This window comes from Mobula birostris, chromosome 6 (assembly GCF_030028105.1).
Source record: "Mobula birostris isolate sMobBir1 chromosome 6, sMobBir1.hap1, whole genome shotgun sequence".
Taxonomy (NCBI): Eukaryota; Metazoa; Chordata; class Chondrichthyes; order Myliobatiformes; family Myliobatidae; genus Mobula; species Mobula birostris.
This window is the reverse complement of record NC_092375.1, coordinates 142,453,131-142,479,519: the sequence shown is the minus strand read 5'-3', so window position 1 is coordinate 142,479,519 and position 26,389 is coordinate 142,453,131. Positions and strand designations below refer to the sequence as shown.

At 43.6% G+C, this 26,389-nt stretch overlaps 1 protein-coding gene across 1 annotated transcript in view; it reads left to right on the top strand.

The window, feature by feature from the left end:
• The window catches only part of LOC140198600 (uncharacterized), a 46,499-nt gene that overhangs the window by 6,228 nt on the left and 13,882 nt on the right, over window positions 1-26,389 (top strand). Inside the window, exons 2-3 of the mRNA XM_072259598.1 lie at window positions 21,706-21,830; window positions 24,477-24,599. Of these exons, the coding sequence (XP_072115699.1) occupies window positions 21,706-21,830; window positions 24,477-24,599 (248 nt within the window). The remainder of the gene's footprint in view (window positions 1-21,705; window positions 21,831-24,476; window positions 24,600-26,389) is intronic.

The window sequence follows — 26,389 nt, the reverse complement described above, 5'->3', positions numbered from 1 at the left end:
AAACATCCACGAAAACAGAGGAGTGCCCCAAAGAATGAATGACAGTTAAATGTTAAAATTCTAAACCCCCCCTCAGCTTCCTCTCCCATACACAAGCAGCAGCAAAGCAATGACCCCCATCCCCCTCCAGCATAAAAGCATCTGCACCCTCCATGGAGCACTTACAGTGGTATGCAAAAGTTTGGGCACCCCGGTCAAAATTTTGTTACTGTGAATAGCTAAGTGAGTAAAAGATGAACTGATTTCCAAAAGGCATAAAGTTAAAGATGACACATTTCTTTAATATTTTAAGCAAGAAATCTTCTTTTTTATTATTGAGTCCATTGTTTCCACTGGCTGCCTTGGCAGGCCTGCACTCAAACATATCATTTGTCAGTAGCACTACCTGTTGAGTCCAATTCACCTAGGAGCAAACCCTGCTCTTCAGGCAGATCCCTTACCATGAATTGATCACCTGGCAGTGGAAGGATTATCTTCTCTTCATTTGGCTGTCACTGGCCAGCAATGTGTCACTGCTGTTTTACTCTGGCCCTCAACATGTTAACCAAGTCACAATAGTCATTTATTTCTCTACATAATTTCACTAAATTGTCTTTTCTTGTATCTTAAATTTCAATTTCTGTCATCTCATGTTCTTCTGTTTTTCTTTTTGCACTGTGATCTGCCCACTTTATTCTGTTTTACTTTTTACTTTCCCCTTTCCGAGGTGCCTTTACTTTAGTAGATTAAAAATTATCGTTATTTGTCACATGTACCTTGTCACACCAAAACATACAGTGAAATGTGCTCTTTTATGCAATTGACCAACACAGTCCAAATACGTGCTGGGGCATCCCACAAGTATGACTGCGCTTCTGGCACTAACGTAGTGCACCCACATTTGCAATTACTTACTTTTTGGAATGTGTGAGGAAACCAGAGCACCAGAGGAAACCAACACATTCGCAGGGAGAACTTACAACCTCCTTACAGAGGGAGGATTTGAACCCCGATCTTACAGCTGTCCCTGCAATGTGTTATACTAACGACTATACTACCCTGCAGCCTTTCCTTGCTACTGCCTCTGCCAGCTGCTGCACTAATTCTAATACTTGTTTTCCTTTGGGACCTCCTGACATGGTTCATGCATATTCCTATCCTGCCACATGTCCCTGCTTCTCAGGGTTGCTGTGGCTATGCTACCTGGTCTCGGCCCAAAACGTCGACTGTACCTCTTCCTATATATAGATGCTGCTTGGTCTGCTGCATTCACCAGCAATTTTTAAGTGTGTTGCTTGAAATTCCAGCATCTGCAGATTTCCTCGTGTCCTGTGGATCATTAGCTTTTGCTAACACTGATCCAAGCATGAAATCTCTCCCTTTCATAAATTTATGATAGCACCAGCCCTATTTAGTGTGTCTATCCCTAGAAGAGTCCCCGGAATATTTGGGCACACCCAAATATTCCACAGGATACTGCACTCCCTCTATCTGAAGTACCTGAGGCTTATTCCACTCTGACCACATTATCTACCCCCTCCCCCCCCCCCCACCCAGTGGTCTGGTAATGTAAATCACTCTCCTGTTGTGGGCAAGGGTAGATCAGGTATCAATACCAATGACTCTGTGTCCACTTACGTTTCGATTTGAAGGTCTGCTAATAACACTCTTGCATACATAGTGGGTGATCAGTACGGGCAATGGAGGCAGCTTTCTGACCTGGATACTGTCCTCACCAGCTCTATGATCTGTTTGGCAATCAGATTAGACAGAGGTGCCACTGTTGTGAAGTTTGCAACAGCTACCAATTAACACAAACAATCATCTATTGTCGTCCCCTGAGAAGTTTCAATGGGATAGAATGTGAATGTCCCACACCCAATGATTGATTTCAGTAGCCACAAAGTATCATTGGAAGCTAAATTATGAGCTGAGTTTATTTCCTGAAGACTAGTTCTCATTTTAATTAACCCATAATTATGCAATCTATAATTTCATAACTCCAGAATAACTCCTGATAATTGACCACCATCTGTGCGAAAGATTTCCCCCTCAGGTTCCTAATAAATCTCCCCACTCTCACCTTTAACTGAATTCCTCCAGTCCTAGATTCCTGAACCCCTGGAAAAAGACTGCATTTACCCTACTTGTGTCCTTCACTTATACACTTTGCTGTTGCAACTTCACACTTATTTATTGTGACTGCTGAATGAGAACCTTTACATAAATGCTTCCAAATCAATCATCATTAAATAATATTCCACCTTTATGTATTTCCTCACACAATGGATAACTTCACACTTACATGCACAAACATTGCACCTGCCATGATTCTAGCCACTCTCCTTTTATCTAAGTTGCTGGAAATCCCTTTAAAACGTCCTCTCAACACAGAATCCCACTCCATCCTATGTTGATGGTGAGCAGTACAGGTCTGTCAAACAGATCCCTGACATAAGTTTTGAATAACTGGGGTTTTAACAATGAACCTTGTTGTATCTCACTATTCACTGTCTGCAGCACTGGGTAAGATGCATTGATACCTATTCTTCACATTCTCATACATTAAGCCTATCATTCCTGAGATCCCGCTCATGAACCTCCTCTGGATCCGCTCCAATACCAACATATCCTTTCTTAGGTAAGGGGCTTAAAACTTCTCACAATACCCCAAATGCTATCCGACCAATGCCTCATAAAAACTCAGCATTACATCCTTGATTTAATGTTCTGGTCTTCCCAAAATGAATACTTTATTTCATTAAACTCCTTTTGCCTTCACCTCAGTGAGTTCCATGCCTGCCATGAAGCCAAGCTCCTCTTCCATCACCTCTTCCTCCGAGCCCACTTCTTCAGCAAGAATTTCCTATCCTGCACTGGTGACCCTTTCTTCCGTCTCCAAACCTCCATCTCTTCTTCAACACCCTACTTGTCATGGTCCGGTCCGTGAAGTCCGTATTCCGGTTCACGGTCCAGTCCATCAACCCTTGCTCTAGGTTTTCCTGTCTACCCTGTTTCTGTTCTTGTTGAGCTCTAATTGAGGCAGCTGATGCTAGTTGGAGCTGGCTGCATAAATACCTTCAGAGACCAGGGTGTGGCTGCTGGATTGTTCTTGTCCTTACTCCTTGTATCCCTTCCTCTGCCTTCTGTTTCCTTGCCTGAAGCCCTGCCTTGTCTTGCCGGTAACTCTTGCCTCGCCTGAAGTTCTCATCTCACCTTGCTTTGCCTGAAGCCTTGCCTTGTCTTGCTGGTAACTCTCACCTCGTCTTGCCTGCTGTCTTGTCCTGAAGCCACCCTGTACCTAGCTTCCCTTCCTGTCCCTTGCCTCCGCCCAGGTAAGCCAGGAGGTCTTGCTGTTACATGTGGTTGGTTCTGTCCCCTCCTGTCCCTTGCCTCTGTCGGGTAAGCCAGGCTGTCTTGCCGTTACTTGCGGTTGGTTCTGTCCCTTCCTGTTCCATGCCTCTGTCGGGTGGTAATCCGCTCCCTGCCCAGGAGTACCACACCCTGCCCAGGAGGAGCCTGCCTAGCCTCAAGCCTGAAAACCCCAGCCTCCGGCCTACTACCAAGCCTTGTCTCTAGCAACTAGCCTCAAGCCTGAAGACCCCAGCCTCCTGCCCCTTGCCAAGCCTCGTCTCTAGCCTCTAGCCTAAGACCCCAGCCTCCTGCCAAGCCTCATCTCTAGCCTCTAGGCTGAAGACCCCAGCTTCCTGCCTCTTGCCAAGCCTCGTCTCTAGCCTGAAGACCTCAGCCTCCTGCCTCCTGCTAAGCCTCATTTCTAGCCTCTAGCCTCAAGCCTGAAGACTCCAGCCTCCTGCCTCCTGCCAAGCCTCGTCTCTAGCCTCTAGCCTCTAGCCTCAAGCCTGAAGACTCCAGCCTCCTGCCTCCTGCCAAGCCTTGTCTCTGGCCTCTAGCCTCGAGCCTGAAGACCACAGCCTCCTGCCTCCTGCCAATCCTCATCTCTAGCCTCAAGCCTGAAGACCCCAGCCTCATCCTGCCTGCGTGCCAAGCCTTGTCCTTGCCTAGTTCTGGGGTCCGAGCCATAGGCAAGACCCAGGTACTGGGTCCTTGTCCAGTTTCTGGCTCGGAGTCCAAGCTCAGGCTCCTAGCTCTCTTGTCCAGTCCTGTTCCGGGTTCCTGGTTTTCGTGTCCACGTCCTTGCCCTCACCCTGTATCCTAGTCCTGTTCCTAGTACTGCAGTGTCTGTGTCTTGCATTTGGGTCCGTTCCCAGCCACCGCCTTATGACACTACTCTGGTCCCCTGCCTGCTCCGGATGGGCCACAGCTGTATCAGCCTTTTCAATGGCTATGTAGAGCAGACCATGTTCCAAGCCTTCTGTGGTAATGCTCCTCAACTCTTTCTACTCTACATTAATGACAACATTGGTACTGTTTCATGCACCCATACTGAGTTTGTAAATTTTATCAACTTTGCCTCCAACTTCCATTCTGCCCTTAAATTTACTTAGTCCATTTTTGGCACCTCCCTCTCCTTTCATAATCTCTCAGTCTCCATCTCTGGAGACAAATTATCTACCAATATCTTTTAAAAAAAACTACAGATTGCCACATCTGTCTTGACTATGCATCTTCAAGTCCTATCTCCTGTGAAAATGCTATCTCCTTAATCTCAGTTCTTTTACCTCCATGTTATCTATTCCCAGGATGAAGCTTTCCTTTCCAGCACATCAGAGATGTCCTCTTTCTTCAAAGCACAAGGTTTCCCTTCCTCCACCATTGATACTGTTCTCACTCACATCTCCTCCATTTCACCGACATCGCACTCACCCCATCTTCCCACTGCCTTAACAAAAGTAGAGTTCCTCTTATCCTCACCTACCCCATGAGCCTCTATATTCAACACATCATTCTCCATGACATCCATCATCTTCAACAGAATCATACCACCAAACACATCCTTACCTCCCTCCCACTCCTGCTTTCCTCAGGGGTCACTCCATCTGTGATTCCCTTGCCTATTCATCACTCCCCACTGATCTTCTTCCTGGCTCTTATCCCTGCAAGGGTCAGAAATGCTACACCTGCCCATTTACCTCCTCCCTTGCCTCCATTCAGGGCCCCAAACAGTTCTTCCAAGTGAGGCAACACTTCACCTAAGAATCTGGTGGAGTTATCTACTGTACCTGTAGCTCCCAATGAAGCCTCCTCAACATTGGTGAAATCTGACATAAATTAGGATCTGCTTTGTCGAGCAACTCTGTTTCATCCACCAAGAACCATTTTATTTCCTATTCCCAGTCCGACATATCAGCCCAAGCCGTCCTCTTTTACCACATTGAGGTCACTCTTAGCATGGAGGAGCAACACCTCAAACTCCATCTGGATAGCCTCCAACATAATGGCATGAACTTTGATTTCTTATTCTGCTAAAAAAAATTCCCTCCCCCTTCCCTCTTCTTCTGTTCCCCAGTCTGGCCTTTTACTTCTTCTCCTCACCTGCCCACCACCACAGCATAGTCCCCCTCCTTCTTCATTTTAACCCATAGTCCACTCTCCTGTCCTATCAGACTCCTTCATCTTCCGCACTTTACTTTTTCCACTCTCCTGGTTCATCTATCAACTTCTAGCTTGTCTTACATCCCCTTCCCCAACTTTTTTCACTCTGGCATCTTCCTCCTTCCATTCCAGTTCTGAAAAAGGTCTTGGCCCAAAACGTTGACTGTTTACTCATTTCCATAGATGCTGCCTGACCTGCTGAGTTCCTCCAGCATTTTGTGTGTGTTGGTCTGGATTTCTGGCATCTGTAGAACCTCTTGCATTCAACATTACATTTGCCTTCATTATTACCAACTCAGTTACTACCAACCAACTCAACTGCACGTTAACCTTCAAGGAATCCTATTACACCTCCATTTTCTGAGTTTGCTCCCAATTTAGAAAATAATCTGTACCTTCATTCCTTCTGAATTTGTTACCCATTATAAATCCACCTAATGACTTGGCTTTCAAAGCCATCTCTGACAATGAATTCCATAGGATGCTGTACTCCCTCTATCTCACGCACCTGAGGCTCACTCCTCTGTACCCTCATTATCTCCCTCCATTGCTCCAGTAATGTAAATCACTCTCCAGTTCAGGGCAAGCGTAGATCAGTTATCAATATTGATGACACTATGTTCATTTATCGCATTGCTGGTCCCCTAATATACATGATGGGTGATCAGTACTAGCAAAGTAGGCAGCTGTCAGCTGTTTATTGACCTGAATACTGTCCTCGCCAGCTCTATGATCCGGTCGGCAGTCAGGTTAGAGAAGTGCCGTTGCTATGAAGTTTGCAATGGCTACCAATTAACACAAACAATCATCTATTGTGGTCCCCTGAGTAGTTTCAATGGGATAGAATGTGAATGTCCCACACCCAATAATTAGTTTCAGTAACCACAAAGTATCATTGGAAGTTAAAGTATGAACAGATTTTATTTCCTGAAGACTAGTTCTCATTTTAATTAACCAATAACTATGCTATCTGTAATTTCGTAACTCCAGAATAATCCGTGATATTGACCACCATCTGTGTGAAAAACTTGCCCCCCCCAGGTTCCTAATAAATCTCTCCACTCTCACCTTTAACCTATGTCCCCTCGTTCCTGATTCCTGACCCCTCGGAAAAAGACTGTGCATCAACCCTATTTATACACCTCACAGTTTTATACACTTTGCTGTAGCACCTGCACATTTATTTATTGTGACTGTTGCGTAAAACCTTTACATAAATGCTTCCAAAGCAATCACCAGTAAATGATACACACAAAATGCTGGAGGATTTCAGAATGTCGAGCAGCATCTATGGAAAAGAATAAATGTCAATGTTGACTGTTTAATCCTTTCCATAGATGCTGTCTAACCTGCTGAGTTCCTCCATCATTTTGTGGGTGTTGCTTTGGATTTCCAGCATCTGTAGACTCTGCCTTTCTGTATTTTCTGATACAATGGATACTTCACACTCACTTGCACAACCAGTGCACTTGCCATGATTCTAGCCATTCACTCCTGTTATCTAAATCCCTTTGAAACTTCCTCTCAATGCAGAATCCACGCCATCTCATGTTGATAGCAGGCTGAGAAACAGAACATATCCATCAATAAAATCATTGGCGTAAGTTTTGACAGATGGGATTTAAACTATCTCACTAGTCACTGTCTGCAACCCTGGATACGATACATTTATACTGACTGCTCACTTCTTCACACGTTAACCCTGTCATTCCCGGGATCCTTCTCATGAACCTCCTCTGGACCCTGTCCAATTCCAGCACATTCTTTCTCAGATAAGGGGCCCAGAATTACTCACAATACTCCAAATGCGATCTGACCAATGCCCTGTAAAGCCTCAGCATTACACCCTTGCTTTTGTGTTCTAGTCCTCTCGAAATGAACGCTGTCATAACATTTTTCTCCCTTCGCTCACATCTCAGTGATTTCCGTGCCACCTCAATGCCGAATTCTTCTTCTCTCATCTCTGTCTCCGAGCCCACTTCATCAACAAGAATTTCCTACTCAACACTGAGAGACCCTTCTCCTGTCTCCAACCCTCAGTCTCTTCTTAGTCACCTGTTCCAATTCTCTGCCTGCTCTGTATCTTTCCAGTTCTAATTGCCGATGAGACACCAGTGGGTTCAACTATGTCACTACTCTCTCCTCCTTGAACTTTAAGCCCTCTGAATGCACTGCCCTCCAGTCTCTCCTCACCAATCCCAACCTTACCATCAACCTCGCAGATAAAGAGGATTCTGTTGTAGTGTGGCGGACTGACCTCTGTGTTGCTGGGGGCAGGTGGCAATTCTCGATCATCTCTTCTCAACTCCCCCTTGATAATTGTTTCCTCATCATCTCTGGAGATCTCCCAGCCTCTGCCACCAATCTCATCGTTCCTGAATGCTGCACCGTTCCTTTCCCTGTCCTATCTAATATCCACAAACTTATTTGTCCGAGTAGGTCCATTCTTTCTGCCTGCTCCTGCCCCATCAAGCTCATGTCTGCATACCTCGACTCCAATCTATCCCTCGTGGTTCAGTCCCTTCTCACCTACATCTGTGACACAACCGTTTGTCGATCTTGGCCACAAACCTAGCATTATCCTTTACATGGCCCACTGGGTTGATATACCTTTCCATTATATGAGGAACTTCCCCCACCTGACTCTGACCTTCTGTGTGTGGTAAAAGGAGGACCTTAGACTGTGGCCCATTCCCACTGACCCTTAAAGCCAGCTGCACCAATTTTCAGTCCATCCTTCAGCAGTTTACTTCCTGTAACTTGCAGGTTTTTTCTATCATTATGAATTGAATTGTACTGCTGCAGCAAAGCCACCAGAGTTCACAACATATGCCAGTGCTACTAAGCCTGAACCTGATTCTGATATGGTCAAAGAGTCGGAGGGCAGTCGAGATCACAGGAAGTCTCACTGATCTCTCGTCAAAGGGAAGATATTAAACTTCTTCAGGTTAGGCATCCCTCAAAGAGACTTCCCAGTGGAGCAGCTAATCATAAAGACAATCTGCAGATGCTGGAAATCCAAAGCAACACACACAACACACACAAAATGCTGGAGGAACTCAAGAAGTTAAACAGATTCTATGGAAGTGTTTCAGGCTGAGACCCTTCTTCAGGACTGGAAACGGAAAGGGAAGACACGAGGATTAAAAAGGTAGGGGGAGGGGAAGGAAGCTAGCTAGAAGGTCATTGGTGAAGCCAGGTGAGTAGAAAATGCGAAGGGCTGGAGAGGAAGGAATATGATAGGACAGGGGTCGGCAACCTTAAGCACAAATGAGGCAAAACATAACTAGATGTATTTAAATGGATAATTCCCATATTTCAAGTTTTTAATGACACTTATCTGGCCCACCGTCCATTCATTAATACGCAATCCAGCCCACAGAGGCAAAAAGGTTGCTCACCCCAGGGATAGGAGAATATATTAGACCACAGGAGAAAGAGAAGGAAGAGAGGACAAGCAGGTAAAAAGAGAGAAGAGACCAGAGTGCAGAATAGAAAAAGAGGGGAGGAGAAGGAAATTTTTATTTTAACGAGGGAGAAATTGATATTCATGCTGTCAGGTTGGAGGCTGCCCAAATGGAATACAAGGTCTTGCTCCTCCACCCTGAGGGTGGCCTCATCTTGGCACAAGAGGAGGCCATGGACCGACATGTCAGAACAGGAATGGGAATCACAATTAAAATGTTTGGCCACTGGGGAGTTCTCCTTTTTGGAGGATGGGGCAGAGGTGTTCAACAAAGCAGTTTATGATGGTTTTCACCAATGTAGAGGAGGCCACCTCGGGAGCACTGGACACAACAGACTACCCTAGCACCTTCACAAGTAAAGTGCCTGTCTCACATGGAAGGACTGTTTGGGGCCTTGAATAGAGGTGAGGGAAGAGGTGTACTGGCACTTAGGCTGCTGGCAGGGAAAAGCGCCAGGAGGGAGATTAGTGGGGATCAACATTTGGACAAGGGAATCAAGGAGGGTGGGGCAGAGGTAAAGATATGTTTAGTGGTAGCATCACTTTGCCAATGGTGGAAGTTGGGGCAGATGATGTGTTGGATGCAAAGGCTCATGGGGTGATTGGTAAGGACAAGAGGAGTTCTATCACTGTTGAGGTCGTGGGAAGATGGGGTGAGCGTAGAAGTCTGGGAAATGGAGGAGATGCAGATGACAGCAGCATCTATGGTGGAGGAAGGGAAACACCGGTCTTTGAAAGAGGGCATGTTCTAGAAAAGAAAGCTGCATCCTAGGAACAGATACAATGGAGACGAAGGAACTGAGAAAAGGAAATAGCATTTTTCCACGAGACAGGGTAGGAAGAAGAAAAGTCAAGATAACTGTGAGAATCAGTAGGTTGATCAAAGATATTGGTCAACAGTTTATCGCCAGAGATGGAGACAGAGAGATAGAGAAAGAACATAGAGCTGTCAGAAATAGACCAAGTGAGTTTAAGAGTATGGTGGAAGTCAGTGGCAAAGTTGATGGAATTAACGTGCTCAGCATGGGTGCATAAACAGCACCAATGCAGTCATAAATGTAGTGGAGGAATAGCTGGGGGACATTACCGGGGAAGTCTTGGAACATGGGCTAGTCTACAACATCAACAGAGAGGCTGGAGTAGCTTGGGCCCAGGCACGTGCCCATGGCAACCCCTCGAGTCTGGAGAAAGTAGGAAGAGCCAAAGGAAAAATTGTTGATGGTAAGGAGAGTTCTGCTAGATGGGGAAGGGTGTTGGAAGAGGGAAACTGGTTGGTTCTTTTATTAAGAATGATACCTAGAGCTTTGAGGCCTTCTTGATGGGGATAGAAATGCATATGGACTGGACATCCATGGTGAAAATGAGGTGGTCAAGGCCAGGGAATTGAAACGTACTGAGGAAATCAAGAGCATGAGAAGTGTCACAAATGTAGGTGGGCATAGATTGAAACAAGGGGGTCAGAACGGACGTGAGTTCATTGGGACAGGAACAAGCAGAGACAATAGGCCTACCTGGACAGTCAGGATTGTGGATCTTGGGCAGGAGATAGAAGCAAGCAGTGCAGGGTAAGGGAACTATTAGTTTGGTGGCAGTGGAAGTGAGTCTCCAGAGTTGATGTCAGAAACAGTTTCTGATGATCCAGCGTGGGATCCTCTTTAAGGGGTAGGTACCCCAACCTATTACGGCAATTTTTGGATTACCAATGGTAGAACATAGATCTTTGTCTTCTTCAGCCTGTTAGATGATAGCATTTGTTATTTTAATGGCCAGAAGATCTATTTTATTGAACTGGAAGGAGACCAATCCTCCTACTACATTTCAATGGTTTTCCCAAACTATATTAAGTTTAAATTTAGAAAAAATTAGAAGTGATATTTTTGATCCTTCGGTTAAATTTGAAAAAACTTCGAAACCTTTTACGTAACATTTTCCTATGATGTAATCTGACCTTTCCAAATCTTTATTAACTTAAAGTATATGAATAGAGGAGGGGAGTTGACGACACTACTGAACGTGTTCGATTTAAGATATTGGTCTAGCCCTGTTTTGTTCTGTTTGCTTTTTTTGGGTTTAGTATTTAGCTCCTTTTTTTCTCTTTGGGGGATTTTTCTTTATATATGTATTTTTTCTCTTTTTATTTCTTTTTCTTCTTTATGATTAATTTCATCATGAGTTTGGAAGTCTATTATACCTATGTTATTTGAAATCTTTTTGTATATGTTTATTAATAATAAGATTATTCCAATCACAGTTTGAGGATAAAGGGGAAGCCTTTTAGGACCGAGATTAGGAAAAACTTCTTCACACAGAGAGTGGTGAATCTGTGGAATTCTCTGCCACAAGAAGCAGTTGAGGCCAGTACATTGGCTGTATTTAAGAGGGAGTTAGATATGGCCCTTGTGGCTACGGGGATCAGGGGGTATGAAGGGAAGGCTGGGGTGGGGTTCTGAGTTGGATGATCAGCCATGATCATAATAAATGGCGGTGCAGACTCAAAGGGCCGAATGGCCTACTCCTGCACCTATTTTCTATGTTTCTATATAACATTGTTATTTTGTTTATCATTTTGAAAAATAATAAAAAGATTTAAAAAGAAAAGGGGTAGGTATAAGGAGATGTCTGAGTGTTGCCACATGGTAGAGGTCAGTCTGCCACATTGTAACAGCTTTGTCTGCAAGTTTGGTAGTAAGATTGGGATTAGTGTGGAGCGAGGTGAGGGCAGTACATTTAGAGAGGAAACAGACAGCAGGAGGAATTGAACCCCAATCTTACAGCTCTCTTGGTAATGTGTTGTGCTGACTACTATGCTATCCTGCAGCCATTCCTTGCTACTGTGTTCTGTGTTTGGACCTTCCTTTGGGACCTCCTGATATGGTTCACATAAAGTATCCTGTCTTCTGTCTACGCTTCTCAGGGTTTCTGTGGCCATGTTGTCTGTTCTATGGATAATCAGTGTTTGCTGATCCTGACTCATACAGAATCTCTCCCTCTTCTGAGCATGATAGCACCAGCCCTACGTAGGGTGTCTATCCATAGGACAGTACATTCATTGTGTGAGCACACCGAAAAATTCCACAGGATGCTGTACTCCCTCTATCTCAAGTACCTGTACCTCATTCCACTCTGATCTCATTATTCCACATCACCACCCCCCCCCCCCACTCCCCTGTGCTCTGGTGATGTAAATCACTCTCCAGTCATAGGCAAGGGTAGGTCGGATATCAATACTGATGACCCTGTATCATATAGCTGGTCCGCTAATAAACCTATTGTATACATCAGTAGGTTATCAGTACTGGCAGTCTGGCAATGGAGGCAGCTGTCAATCATTTGTATGACCTGGACACTTTCCTCACCAGCTCTACGATCTGCTCGTCAATCAGATTAGACAAAGATGCTGCTGGATAGAAGTTTGCAATGGCTACCAATTAACATGAACAATCATCTATTGTCCTTCCCTGAGTAGCCTTAACAGGATAGAATGTGAATGTCCCACACCCAATAATTGACACAAGTTTTGAATAGCTGGGATTTAAACAATAAACCTTCGTGTATCTCACTAGTCACTCTCTGAAACAATGGATAAGATGCATTTATACCTACTCTCCACTTCCTCATATGTTAACCCTGTCATTCCTGAGATCCCTCTTGTCAACTACCTCTGGAGCCTCTCCAATGCCAACACATTCTTTCTTAGACAAGGGGCCAAAAACTACTCTGAATGCAATCTGACTGACCTATGCTTTATAAAGCCCTACCATTGCATCCTTGGGTTTCTGTTCCAGTCCTCTCTAAATAAATAGTAAAATTACATTTGTTTTCTTCTTCCTCACACCTTAGTGAGCTTCATGTCCACCATGACGCACGCTTTCCATCGCCCCCGTGTCCGAGCACAGTTGTTTGGCAAGAATTCACCACCTATGATAACTTTTATCATCTCCAATCCTCCCCGCTCTGGTTCTCTGATTTCTCGAGATCTTTTTATCTCTAATTGCTGATGAGATATCGCCTAGCTCAGCTTCAGCATTCCTCTTTCCTCCTCAAACCTTAAGGCCTCTGAACACATTGCCCTCCACTCTCCCCTCACCAATCCCAAGCTTACCATCAAACCCGCAAACAAAAGGAGTGCTATTGTAGTATGGCAGGCTGAGCTTTAAATCGCCGAGGCTAGAAAGCAACTCTAAAATACCACCTCTTAACTTCCCCTTGAAAAGGAACCAAGTCTAGACCATCAGAAAATTGTCTCCACTACCTTCGCTGACCTCATCAACTCTGGAGAATTCCCATCCACTGCCACCAGGCTCAGAGTTCCCTCACCCTGCATTGCTCATTTCTATCGCCTACCCAAGGTCCACGATCCTGACTGTCTGGATAGGCCCATTGTCACTGCCTGCTCCTGCCCCACTGAACTCATGTCTGCGTATTTCATATTCATTCCATTCCCCTTGGTTCAGACCCTTCTCACCTACATCCATAATACTTCACAGGCTCCCGATGTCCTCAACAACTTTCAATTCCCTGAACCTGACCTCCTCATTTTCACCATGGATGTCCAGTCCCTAATCCCCCATTAAGAAGGCCTCAAAACTCTCTGCTTCTTTCTCAACAAAAGACCGAAGCAGTTGACCTCCTCCATCTAGCAGACCAGGGCCTCACCCTCAACAATTTCTCTTTCAGCTCCTCCCACTTTCTCCAGACTCAAGTGATAGCCATGAGCACCCACTGGGTCCCCATGTATGCCTGCTTTTTTGTTGGCTCCGTATAACAGTCCATGCTACAAGCTTTCCATGGTAATGCTCCCAATTCTTCCTAAGCTACACTGACGACTGCATTGGTGTTGTTTCATGCACCCATGCTGAGCACATCAATTTCATCCTTTGCCTTCAACTTCCATTCTGCCCTTAACTTCACTTTGTCCATTCTGACATATTTTATAGACCTACCGATTCTCACAGTTATCTTGACTATACCTCTTCCCACACTGTTTCCTGTGAAAATGCTATTTCCTTTTCTTAGTTCCTTCTCCTCCACAACATCTGTGCCCAGGATATCACAGGCATCCTCCTTTTTTAAAGAATGGGGTTTTCTTTCCCCCACCATTGATGTTGCCCTCACCCACATCTCCTCCATTTCATGGATATCTGTGCTCACCCCACCTTCCCACCACCTTAACAGTGATAGAGTTACTCCTGTCCTCACCTACCACTCCATGAACCTCTGTATTCAACATATTATCCACCGCAACTTCCGCCATCTTCAACAGGATCCTACCTCCAAACACATCTTCTCCTCCCCCCCCACTAACTCTCCACTTTCCACAGGGATTACTCCCCCCATGATTCCCTTGTGCGTTCATCCCTCCCCTTTAATCTCCCTCCTGGCACATACTCCTGCAAGTGACTTAAATGCTAACCTGTCCATTTACCTCCACCTTATCTCGATTTAGGGCCCCAAACAGTCCTTCCAGGTGAGGTAACTCTTCACCTGCAAATCTTTTGGGGTTGTCTACTGTATCTGGTGCTCCTGATGCAGCCTTCTCTTCACTGGTGAAACCCAATGTAAATTGAGGGACTGTTCCATCACCAAGAATAGAATTTCCCACTAGCCATCCATCTTAATTTCTATATCAATTCCCATTTTGGCATGTCAGTCCATGGCCTCATCCTTTGCCACAATGAGGCCACTCTCAGGGAGGAGGAGCAACATCTCATATTCTGTCTGGTGAGCCTCCAAGCTAATGGTGTAAACTTTAATTTTTCCTTCAGGTAATTTTTTCCCTCCCACTTCTCTCCTTTTCTGTTCCCCAGTCTGGACTCTTACCTCTTCTACTCTACTGCCCATTACCCGTTGCACGGGGCGACTGAGGAGAACCCAAGTGCAGGACACCGGCACATCTACTGAGTTGGGGATGCTGGCATAGACGTGAACGTCAAACAGCAAACCGGAGGGATCTTGACAAGGAGATGGGATTTACAGGGACTACCTTGAAACTAGAGCAGGATTTGAAACTAAACTTAGAACTAACAGTTCTAAGCAGACGAGAGAATGAAATATCCCATGAGAATAGACCAACATACTGGCAATCTGTGATAGTGACACCATCGTACTTATTTCACAGTCTCTGATGAAAACCAGGTGTACCGTAATTAAGTAAACTATCAGCAATTGGAAATCTAATGGCTGAAATTAGGGCATAATCAAGGAGAAAGGAGCGTTAAAGGGGAACAACCAAACAGAACCATGACATTACCTCCCTCTGGTGCCCCCCTTCTCCCATGGTTCTCTCTGATCTCCTATCAGACTCCTTCTTCTCCAGCCCTTTACCTTTCCTGCCCATCTAGCTCATCTTCCAGCTAGTTCTCCTTCCCCTCCCCCCCCCACCCACTTTCTTATTCTGGCATCGTCCTCTTTCCTTTCCAGTCCGAAAGAAGGGTCTTGGCTTGAAATATCGATTGTTTATTCATTTTCATAGCTGCTACCTGACCTACTGAGTTCCATCAGCATTTTGTGTGTTGGTCTGAATTACCAGTGTCTGCAGAATCTCTTGCACTTAGTATTGCATTTGCCTTCCTTCCTACCTACTCAATCTACAAGTTATCCTTTTGCACCTCCATTTTCTGAACTAGCTCCCAGTTTAGAAACTAGTCAGCACTTTAATTCCTTCTGAATTCGCTACCCAGCTTGGCTTCCCCAGCCTTTTCCAGCAATGAATTCTACCCGCTGGCTAAAGATATCCCTCCTCATCTCTGCTCTGAAGGGGCGTCCATCTATTCTGAGGGCAAACTGCATTGCATCTGCCAGGTTTTGCCAATTCTCCTAATCTACCCAAAAACTATGTCCACTTAGAACAGAGATGAAGAGGAGTTTCTTTAGCCAGAGGGTGGTAAATCTGTGAAATTTGTTGCACCATTGACTGTGGAGGCCAGGTCACTAGATACATTTAAGGTAGATATTGATAGGTTCTTGATTAGTCAGGGCATGAACAGTGGGGAGAAAGCAGGAGAATGGGGTTAAGAGGGAAATGGATCAGCCATGATGAGATGGGAAAGCAGATTCAATGGGCTAGCCTAATTCTGCTCCTATGTCTTGTGGTCTTATGATCTTAAGTAACAAACTAGTTGCAATAATCCTGTCTTTTATTCCCCAGATGTCCCTCATTAATTATTTAGAAACCATTCACAAAATTTACTTCACTCCCCCACCAATTGACAAATTTGACTTAAGCAGAGGCTCCATTCTCTTCATTCACATTAAGTCAAAAATAAAACCAGAAAGTGTCAGTTTCTGCTTATCAAGTTATCAGCTGAAAAGTGTTCATTATCTTTCACCTCGCCAAGGATTGACTTCCACACATTTACACACAATTTCAGTTAAGGAACATAAGATCCAGTGCATTACCCATTATTAAAATTAAAATAGAACATAATGTAAGCACAATGGGAAAATAATGCGACAATAAAAACTTGCCAATGCTGTAAAGTTGAAATTTAAAGAGAAAATGCATAGGTACTCAGGTCAAGCAGCATCTGTATGTAATCGCAACATCTCACTGTTACCAGTCCATAAAGGGAAGATACTGAGGATCTTTACTTAGAGCAAGGAAGTTACACTTTACTTTGAAGTCATACACCAGAATCAACAAGGATACTTGTCCTCATAAGGATGACAGGCACAGATTATGTGAGCTGCTCGTTAACTCTACGGCAAGTCAAATCATGACCGTTGGTGCTAATTGGAATATGCCACTGACATCCTGACATCTCCATGTACAAACCATGCATGCATGCACAGTTGACACGAAAGCTGCTGCAAGAGCAGAACACTACTGTGCTGGGACAATGCTTCTGCTACCTGAACCACTCTGCAGAACGTAGTTGAAAGGCTCACAGGATTTGATGGTTCACTGCACATTGCACAATTTTCCCAACATGTGACAAGTAACTGCCACCAGCATTGAGCTCATAAGCTAAGGTACGGGTGCAAGGAGAAGAAGAGAGAGGGCACTGGGAAAACAGTGACATTTTCTATTAATGCTGTGTGCAATAGTACGTTGAGAACATAGTCTTGAGACACTGAAATGAACTGTTGTTGCTTCTGCTGCTAAATAATTCAGCAAAACTACTTGTGGGGGGGGAGGAGGGAAGAGGACAATTGTAGTGTACAATGGAGAAGCAGGTTCTCAAATCATTGTTGTTCTCGATACTGGGGATGGGAATTAAAGTTCTGACATACACAGAGTGCTGATACCACCATTCTCGGTGAGTAAAACACCTGGAAGAGCCAAAATAAAGAGATTCAATAAGATCACTCATCCTTATCTTATCTTGAGAAATGGAGAATGGAGGTCACTGATGCCCAGATGACATAAGAACATAAGATATAGGAGCAGAAGTAGGCCATTCAGCCCATCGGGTCTGCCCCGCCATTCAATCATAGCTGATCCAATTCTTCCAGTCATCCCAACTCCCCTGCCTTCTCACCATGCTCTTTGATGCCCCGGCTAATCAAGAACCTATCTATCCCTGCCGTAAATACACCCAATGACTTAGCCTCCACAACCACTTGTGGCAACAAATTCCACAGATTTACCACCCTCTGATGAAAGTAATTTCTCCACATCTCTGTTCTAAATGGATGTCCTTCAATCCTGAAGTCATGCCCTCTTGTCCTAGACTCTCCTACCATGGGAAACAACTTTGCCATATCTAATCTGTTCAGGCCTTTTAACATTTAGAATGTTTCTATGAGATCCCCCTTCATTCTCCTGAGCTCCAGGGAACACAACCCAAGAGCTGCCAGACGTTCCTCTTACGGTAACCCTTTCATTCTTGTGAACATTCTCTGAACCCTTTCCAATGTCAGTATATCCTTTCCAAAATAAGGAGCCCAGATCTGCACACAATACACAAAGTGTGGTCTCACAACTACCTTATAGAGCCACAACATCACATCCCTGCTGTTATATTCTATACCTCTAGAAATGAATGCCAAAATTGCATTTGTCTTCTTCACCACCGACTCGACCTGGAGGTTAACCTTTAGGGTATCCAGCACAAAGACTCCCAACTCCCTTTGCATCTCTATATTTTGAATTCTCTCTCCATCTAAATAATAGTCTACCCATGTATTTGTTCTGCCAAAATGCATGACCACACACTTTCCAACATTGTATTTCATTTGCCACTTTTTTGCCCATTCCCTTAAACTATCTAAGTCTCTCTGCAGGCTCTCTGTTTCCTCAACACTACCCGCTCCTCTGCCTATCTTTGTATCATCGGCAAATTTAGCCACAGATCCATTAATTCCATAGTCCAAATCATTGACATATATCGTAAAAAGCAGCAGTCCTAACACCGACTCCTGTGGAACTCCACTGGTAGCCAGCAGCCAGCCAAAATAGGACCTCTTTATTCCCACTTTCTGCTTTCTCAATGCTCCACCCATGCTAGTAACTTAACTGTAATTCTATATGTCTTATCTTGCTAAACAGCCTCCTGTGCAGCACCTTGTCAAAGGCCTTCTGAAATCCAAGTACACCACATCCACTGCATCTCCTTTGTCTAACGTGCTTGTAATTTCCTCAAAAACTTGCAGTAGGTTAGTCAGGCAGGATTTTCCTTTCAGGAAATCATGCTGGCTTTGACCTATCTTGTCATGTGCCTCCAGGTACTCTGTAACCTCATCCCTAACTATTGATTTGAATAACTTTCCACCACTGATATCAGGCTGATAGGTCTATAGCAGGGGTCGGCAACCCACCGTCATTTGCAAGCTCGAGGAGTTGATCTTCCTGCGCTGACATGAATAATTCACCAGGGACACTCACAAATGGGTCACGGACCCATTCCTTTGCACGTCTTGGGTCATTTGTGGTTGGGAAGTAACGCTCGAATTCGGTCGACAGCGAAGATAGGTGATCGCGCACCAGGTGTGAGAAAGATGGCGCAGCCTCAGTCTCTCCCAAAATCCCAGCTAATGTAGGGAACATGTCAAATATGCCCCTGTCCACTCGCCGTCCCCACAGTTCCAGTTTGACACTGAAAGCAGACACTTGATCTGCCAACTTGAAGACAGTTGTCATTCTCCCCTGAAGTGACAAATTGAGTTCATTGAGCAGGTTGAAGATGTCACACAGATAAGCAAGTTTTGCTATCCACTCCTTGTCACTGAAGTGTGCTGCCAGTGATGACTTTTTTCCTGAAAGAAATCTCTGTAGTTGCTCTCTTAAGTCAAAAATCCTGGCCAGGGCTCTCCCCCTTGATAGCCACCTGACTTGAAGCATTGTGCTCTGCATCCATTTTCGCGCAAAGCTGCTCAAACAGACGTTTCTTAGCCTTAGTAATATGGCTAGCCACTAAGTGCGATGCTCTCAGAGCAGCAGCATTTATGGAGGTGGTGGTTCTCAGCACGTGCTTCTGTCCCGCTTGCTCACATTTTTTTCTGCTCAAAAAATTCAAAGGGTTTGTCTTTAAGTGCAGGGTGCTTGGACTCAAGGTGCCGAAGCAGTGTTGAGGGCTTCATTGCCTCACTAGACAGCTTGTCTCCAGATATCACACACAGGGGGCTTGGAGCGTGCCAGTCACCAGTCGCAGTAAAGACATATTTTATGTACGACTTGTCGTATTTTCTGTTGAAGGAAGCTTTCTTTTTTTTTTTTGTAGTCTCGGCCTCAGCTGTCTCTGTGTTATCATCAGCGTTAGACCTTTTATGTCCCCTACCACCTCTTCTAAAGAAGCTCCCAAGCGACGATTATTTTTTACTCATCATACCGCTAAATCATATTGTTTCCTTGCGGCCCAGTAGCACATGCTTTGCGGCCCGGTACCAGTCAGTGGCCTGGTGGCTGGGGACTACTGATCTAATACATATTAATAAGGTAGTCTGCCTTCCTGTCATTCGTATATACCAGTGTTTGGTTTGGAACAAAACGGAACCTGGGGCCAGTGTAACAAGACGCCATGCATGTCCATCAGTGTGGTAGTGTGAAACACTCAGAATAAGGAAAAGTCACTCGCGGGCTGGATAAGCATAGTATCCCAATATTTGCTCACGGGCCATAGGTTGCCTACCCCTAGTCTATAGTTTCCTTTCTGCTGCCTCTCACCCTTCTTAAATAGCGGTGTAACACTTGCAATTTTCCACTCATCTGGTACAATGCCAGAATCTATCGATTCCTGAAAAATCATTGTTAGTGCCTCCGCAATCTCTCTAGCTACTTACTTCAGAACCGAAGGGTGCATTCCATCTGGTCCAGGAGATTTATCCACCCTCAGACCATTAAGCTTCCAGTATACCTTCTCAGTTGTAATTTTCACTGCACATACTTCACTTCCCTGACACTCTTGAATGTCTGGTATACTGCAGATGTCTTCCAATGTGAAGACTGATGCAAAATACGCATTCAGTTCCTCTGCCATCTCTGACTCTCTCATTGCAATATCTTCAGTGTCATTCTCTATTGGTCTTATATCTACCCTCAACTCTCTTTTACCCTTTATATACTTAAAAAAGCTCTTAGTATCTTCTTTGATATTAGTCGCCAGCTTCCTTTCATTATCCTTCCTTCCTTTTCCTTCCTAATGACCTTCTTGGTTTCCTTCTGCAAGTTTTTAAAAGCTTTCCAATTTTCTATGTTGCCACTAGCTTTGGCTTCATTACATGCCCTCTCTTTTGCTTTTACTTTGGTTCTGATCTCACTTATCAGCCACTTTCGTGTCCTCCTTCCATCCAAAAATTTCTTCTTATTTGGAATATATCTGTGTTGCATTTCCCTCATTTTTCACAGAAACTCCAGCCATTTCTGGTCTGCTATCCTTCCTGCTAGTGTCCCTTTCCAGTCAACCTTGGCCAGTTCCCTTCATGGGTAAACGTTACTGAACCACATGGCTTCCGCATCCCGGAGTTCTTGTACTTCAAAGTTCTCACATCTTCAGACTGTTGCAGTTAGCACCCTGGATTGCATTGACTGCCAAACAGAAATTTGACACCATAGCCTGTGCAAAATAGATTGCTCTTTAAAAATTTTGTTTATTAGTAAGAGTTTCCAGGAAATGAAAGAGATGAGTAATTGCTCTGGTATTGACTTGCATCATTGTAGCATAATTTATGCAATACATTTGAAGGGTCACGGTGTATAAATGTGGAACCAGCAAGCAGAGAGGAATGAGATTGGTGCACCTTACAACACCATATGCAAACATGATGAAAAGTGTCATCTTTATTTTCGCTGCAGTCCAGATTTTCTACTGCTCTGGTAAGTATTGAAAACTGCTGTTGAATAACTGGATACTGCAGATGCTAGAAATCTGTGTCAACACGCTCAAAATGCTGCAAGAACTTAGAAGGTCAGGCAGCATTTATGGAGGAAAGTGAACAGTGGATGTTTCAAGCCAAGATCTTCACCCAGACTTGACTCGGCCTGAAATATTAATCATTCATTTTCCTCTGTAGATGATGCCTGACCTGTGAAATTCCTCCAGAGTTTTGTGTGCATTGGACTATGGTTTGTTGTTCTGATAATCTGTGTAATATTAATCTAACAAAAACTCAGCAAGCATAATTTTACATTCTAAAATATTCTAATGTTACTTACAGGGCTGCATAAAATTGTGATTAGAGCAGTTGATAAAAACACTTGACTAAAGAGGTAGATTTTAAAGAAATATAGTAAGGAGGGGAGGTTGAGGCAGAAACATTTAGCTATCAAACATATTTTGTTCTTTAAATCTGTTTTTATTTTGTCACAGCACAAACATGTGGAGAGACAGCCTCTCCAGAGGCAGACCTGGCACTAAATGCTACAATCACAGCGGTGAATGAAGAATATGCAATCAGTAACATCTTTGCTGTCCAATTGTGTGAGGTTGTACAGGTAAGTGCTATTAAATTTTACTGATTCATTTTTATCACTTGCCTAGTATTAAATAACATCAACAAGAGTTCATTCTTATGAACTTGTAGTGATCATCTTTTGGGAAATTAGATCTCACCAGTCAAAAATAAGGGCTATTAAGGTTGGACATAGCATATTAGATTAGATTAGATTCAACTTTATTATCATTGTGCCAAGTACAGATAAAGCCAATGAAATACAATTAGCATCTGACCAGAAGTGCAAAAGAATAGAGTTATTTACAAATAACTGTGAATAAAAAGTAAGTGCTACAGCATACAAATATAAGAGTACTGAGACAGTCCAATATGGGTGCAGTACTGCTTAGTGCTGTGATGTGAGGGTCAGCAGGGTCATAGCCTCAGGGAAGAAACTCTTCCTGAGCCTGCTGGTGCGAGAACGAAGGTTCCTGTAGTGCCTACCGGGTGGGAGAAGAATAAAAAGTCCATGGTTAGGATGAGATGCATCCTTGATAATGCTTTTTACAGGCAGGCAGCGTTAATGGTAGATGTTCTCATTGGCGGGCAATTGGGTGCCGATAATCCGCTGGTCGGTTTTCACCAACTGCTGGGTGAATATTAAGAGAACGGAAGATTGTTCAGCTTACAGAATATAGAGCATAGGAAGGAAAGGACCATTTTCAGCTTGGCTGGCTGTTAATACAGCATACCAAAATGTTGCTTATGGGGTTATATGTACGCTTATCCTGTATTAATGCCTGTGGGTAAATAATTTCAAATTGGCAAAACAATGTAAAGCAAAAAGATTGTGGTGGGGAGGGAGTGGGAACTGCAAAGATATGTGGACAGATGTCATGATTTACCTGGAAAGTACTAAAAGTGACAAAGTGAGTTTATTCATTTTAGAAATAAACATAGAGAAATTTAATATTTTTTAAATTTAAAATAAACAATGTCAAAGTTCAGAGCAATTTAGACTTATTTTTTTAACAAACAACAGTGTCAGATAACCTGCAGGTGAAGCAAACAATTAGAAAAGCAAATGAAATGCTGACCTGGGTGGGTGAGTGGAGTAAAAATACCTTGGTGTATTTGTATAGGACCTCTCCAGTTGTACTCACTCTAACTTTGCCACTCATTATTTTGTACATTTCAGTAAGGTCATTCCAAAGTGTTGCATGCTCCAAGGCATAAAGGCCAAGCCTGCCCAATCTCTGCTTATAACTCCAGCCCTCAAGTGCAGTCAGCATTCTTGTAAATCAGATGAAATTGAATACAACAAAATACTTATTGCAGCTTAAAAGAATAAGAGTCAGTGTTATTGAAGCTTATCATATATTAAGAAGAATTATTAGAATAAAAAATTGAGGTTGCTGAATAATATTTGAAAACAGATTATCTGTGCAGAAGTTATAGGAGCAGCTGAATATCAGAAGCAGAACAAAATGCAAAACTGCAAGTGTACATCTCATCTGAATGACAATAAATTACAAGGCTCTTGGTCTTTGAACGAGGGCTGTAAAGAAAAGGGACTTTCCTATCTAGTGGATATCTCCATCTGGCTCTCCACTGAATGCAGGAGTTGATAGGGACTTAAAGAAAAAGGCAATTGTGCAGAAAAGTGGATGGGATAAAGGATCAACCATGTTTTCTTGTAATGATGGATAAAATTCAACAAATCATGTAACCCTTTTGCTCCTGTTATCTTTATTTTGATGTTAAGAAACATTAAATGACACTTTTGTAAAGGCTGCTTATATTAGGACAAAGGTTTATTATTGTTGATATTTTAATATCTATAACTTTCACAATACTTGACTGTAAATTGTGTCCAAGTAAGTGATTTTATGTTGTCATATATTTTCTCATGTTTTTGAGAAATTCTTACCATGAAATTTAGGTTATTAACACAATAATAGGACTTCCCTGTTCTAACATCTTTGTAAATGTGAAATAGATTTTCCATTGATCTACTGCTGATCTAGAGGAAGCACTCAAAGGAGAAAGAGAGAGCACTTAGGGTAACATCTCCCGGTATGTACTAAAGCCAAGGGTAAGGAGTAGAAGGAACCCTGAATGTTGAAGGATAGCAAAGGTTGAATAAGAGGGTAGAGCTTGCATATGGCAGGTACAGGTGGTACAGGACTGTCAATAATATTAAAGAAATTAACAAGGGAAAGAGTGGCACAAAATATCATTGGTGGACTGGATTAATGTAAATCTGAAGGAGTTGTGTAAGTATATTAAGAACAAAAGGATAAGCATGGAAAAAGTAGGATCTTTGAGGCAGTAAGACACAGGTAAGAGCCTAAAGGAGTTTTTTTTCATAAGTATCAACAAATAAAATGAATTTTGAACTTGAAGCAAGGAAATAATGGTAAATGTGGTACCTCTTATCAAGAAGGACAGCTGGAAATGCCTACTGACTATAAACTTGTGAGTCTAACATCACTAGGACAAGAGTTATTGAAAGGAATTATATTGTAGATCCTCCTGATACTGGCCACTGCTGTACCTTACACTGGATTCCATCCTTAGACATATCAAGTCATTTCACTTCATTGTGGTAATGCACAGGGATCTCAAATGACACAGTTGGATGGAAAACAATGTGCAAGTACTTTTAAATACTATTCATTGAGTATAAAATTGTTCTTCTTTTTAGACCATTCCTCTAACAAATGGCTTTTCCCTGCTGGACATAGCTATTAGTGTCCAGGAAACTGAATGTGCTAAGAATACTACTTTGGACCTGGAACAGTGTCCTCTGAAACCCATCTCAGATGCTGTAAGTATTACAAAGTTTGCCAATCTCTTTTCTGTTGTCATCTGGGGCTATTGGTCCCGTGGTTCCATAGTGCTGTGATCTCACAGGGAACGTGTGAAGATTAGTCCTCACCTGGTTAACATCTCCTGTGGACTCCCATACAGCAGAAACTATTAAAGCGACTGTCTGTTACCTTGCATTATAGGGGCAACTTTGCAGGGTTATAATGTTGTGTAAACAGTGAGTGGGGAGGGAAATTGCTTGGCAGTGTGAACTGAGATTCACAGTCATGTGGAAATTGGATTGGATGAATGTACCAACACACTGTTCAGCACCTGTGCTAACTATTGATTTGTATAAATATTCTTTATTTTTTAGAACATAGAATAGTGCAGCACAGTGCATGCCCTACGGCCCACATTGTTGTGCCGACCCTCAAACCCTGCTTCCCATATAACCCCCCACCTTAAACTCCTCCATATACCTGTCTAGTAGTCCCTTAGATTTCACTAATCTGCCTCCACCACTGACTCAGGCAGGGTATTCCACGCACCAACCACTCTCTGAGTAAAAAACCTTCCTCTAATATCCCCCTTGAACTTCCTACCCCTTACCTTAAAGCCATGTCCTCTTGTATTGAGCAGTGGTGCCCTGGGGAAGAGGCGCTGGCTATCCACTCTATCTATTCCTCTTAATATCTTGTATACCTCTATCATGTCTCCTCTCATCCTCCTTCTCTGCAAAGAGTAAAGCCCTAGCTCCCTTAATCTCTGATCATACTGTATACTCTCTAAACCAGGCAGCATCCTGGTAAATCTCCTCTGTACCCTTTCCAATGCTTCTGCATCCTTCCTATAGTGAGGCGACCAGAACTGGACACAATACTCCAAGTGTGGCCTAATCAGAGTTTTATAGAGCTGCATCATTACCTCGTAACTCTTAAACTCTATACTTCGACTTATGAAAGCTAACACTCCATAAGCTTTCTTAACTACCTTATCTACCTGTGAGGCAACTTTCAGGGATCTGTGGATATGCACCCTCAGATCCCTCTGCTCCTCCACACTACCAAGTATCCTGCCATTTATTTTGTACTCTGCCATGGAGTTTGGCCTTCCAAAGTGTACCAGCTCACACTTCTCCAGATTGAACTCCATCTGCCACTTTTCAGCCCACTTCTGCAACCTATCAATGTCTCTCTGCAATCTTCGACAATCCTCTACACTATCTACAACACCACCAACCTTTGTGTCGTCTGCAAACTTGCCAACCCACCCTTCTACACCCACATCTAAATCGTTAATAAAAATCACGAAAAGTAGAGGTCCCAGAACCGATCTTTGTGGGACACCACTAGTCACAACCCTCCAATCCAAATGTACTCCTTCCACCACGACCCTCTGCCTTCTGCAAGCAAGCCAACTCTGAATCCACTGGGCCAAACTTCCCTGGATCCCATGCCTTCTGACTTTCTGAATAATCCTACCATGTGGAACCTTGTCAAATGCCTTACTAAAATCCATATAGATCACATCCACTGCACTACCCTCATTTATATGCCTGGTCACCTCCTCAAAGAACTCTATCAGGCTTGTTTGACACGATCTGCCTTTCACAAAGCCATGCTGACTATCCCTGATCAGACCATGATTCTCTAAATGCCTATAGATCCTATCTCTAAGAATCTTTTCCAACAGCTTTCCCACCACAGACGTAAGGCTCACTGGTCTATAATTACCCGGACTATCCCTACTACCTTTTTTCAACAAGGGGACAACATTCGCCTCCCTCCAATCCTCCGGTACCATTCC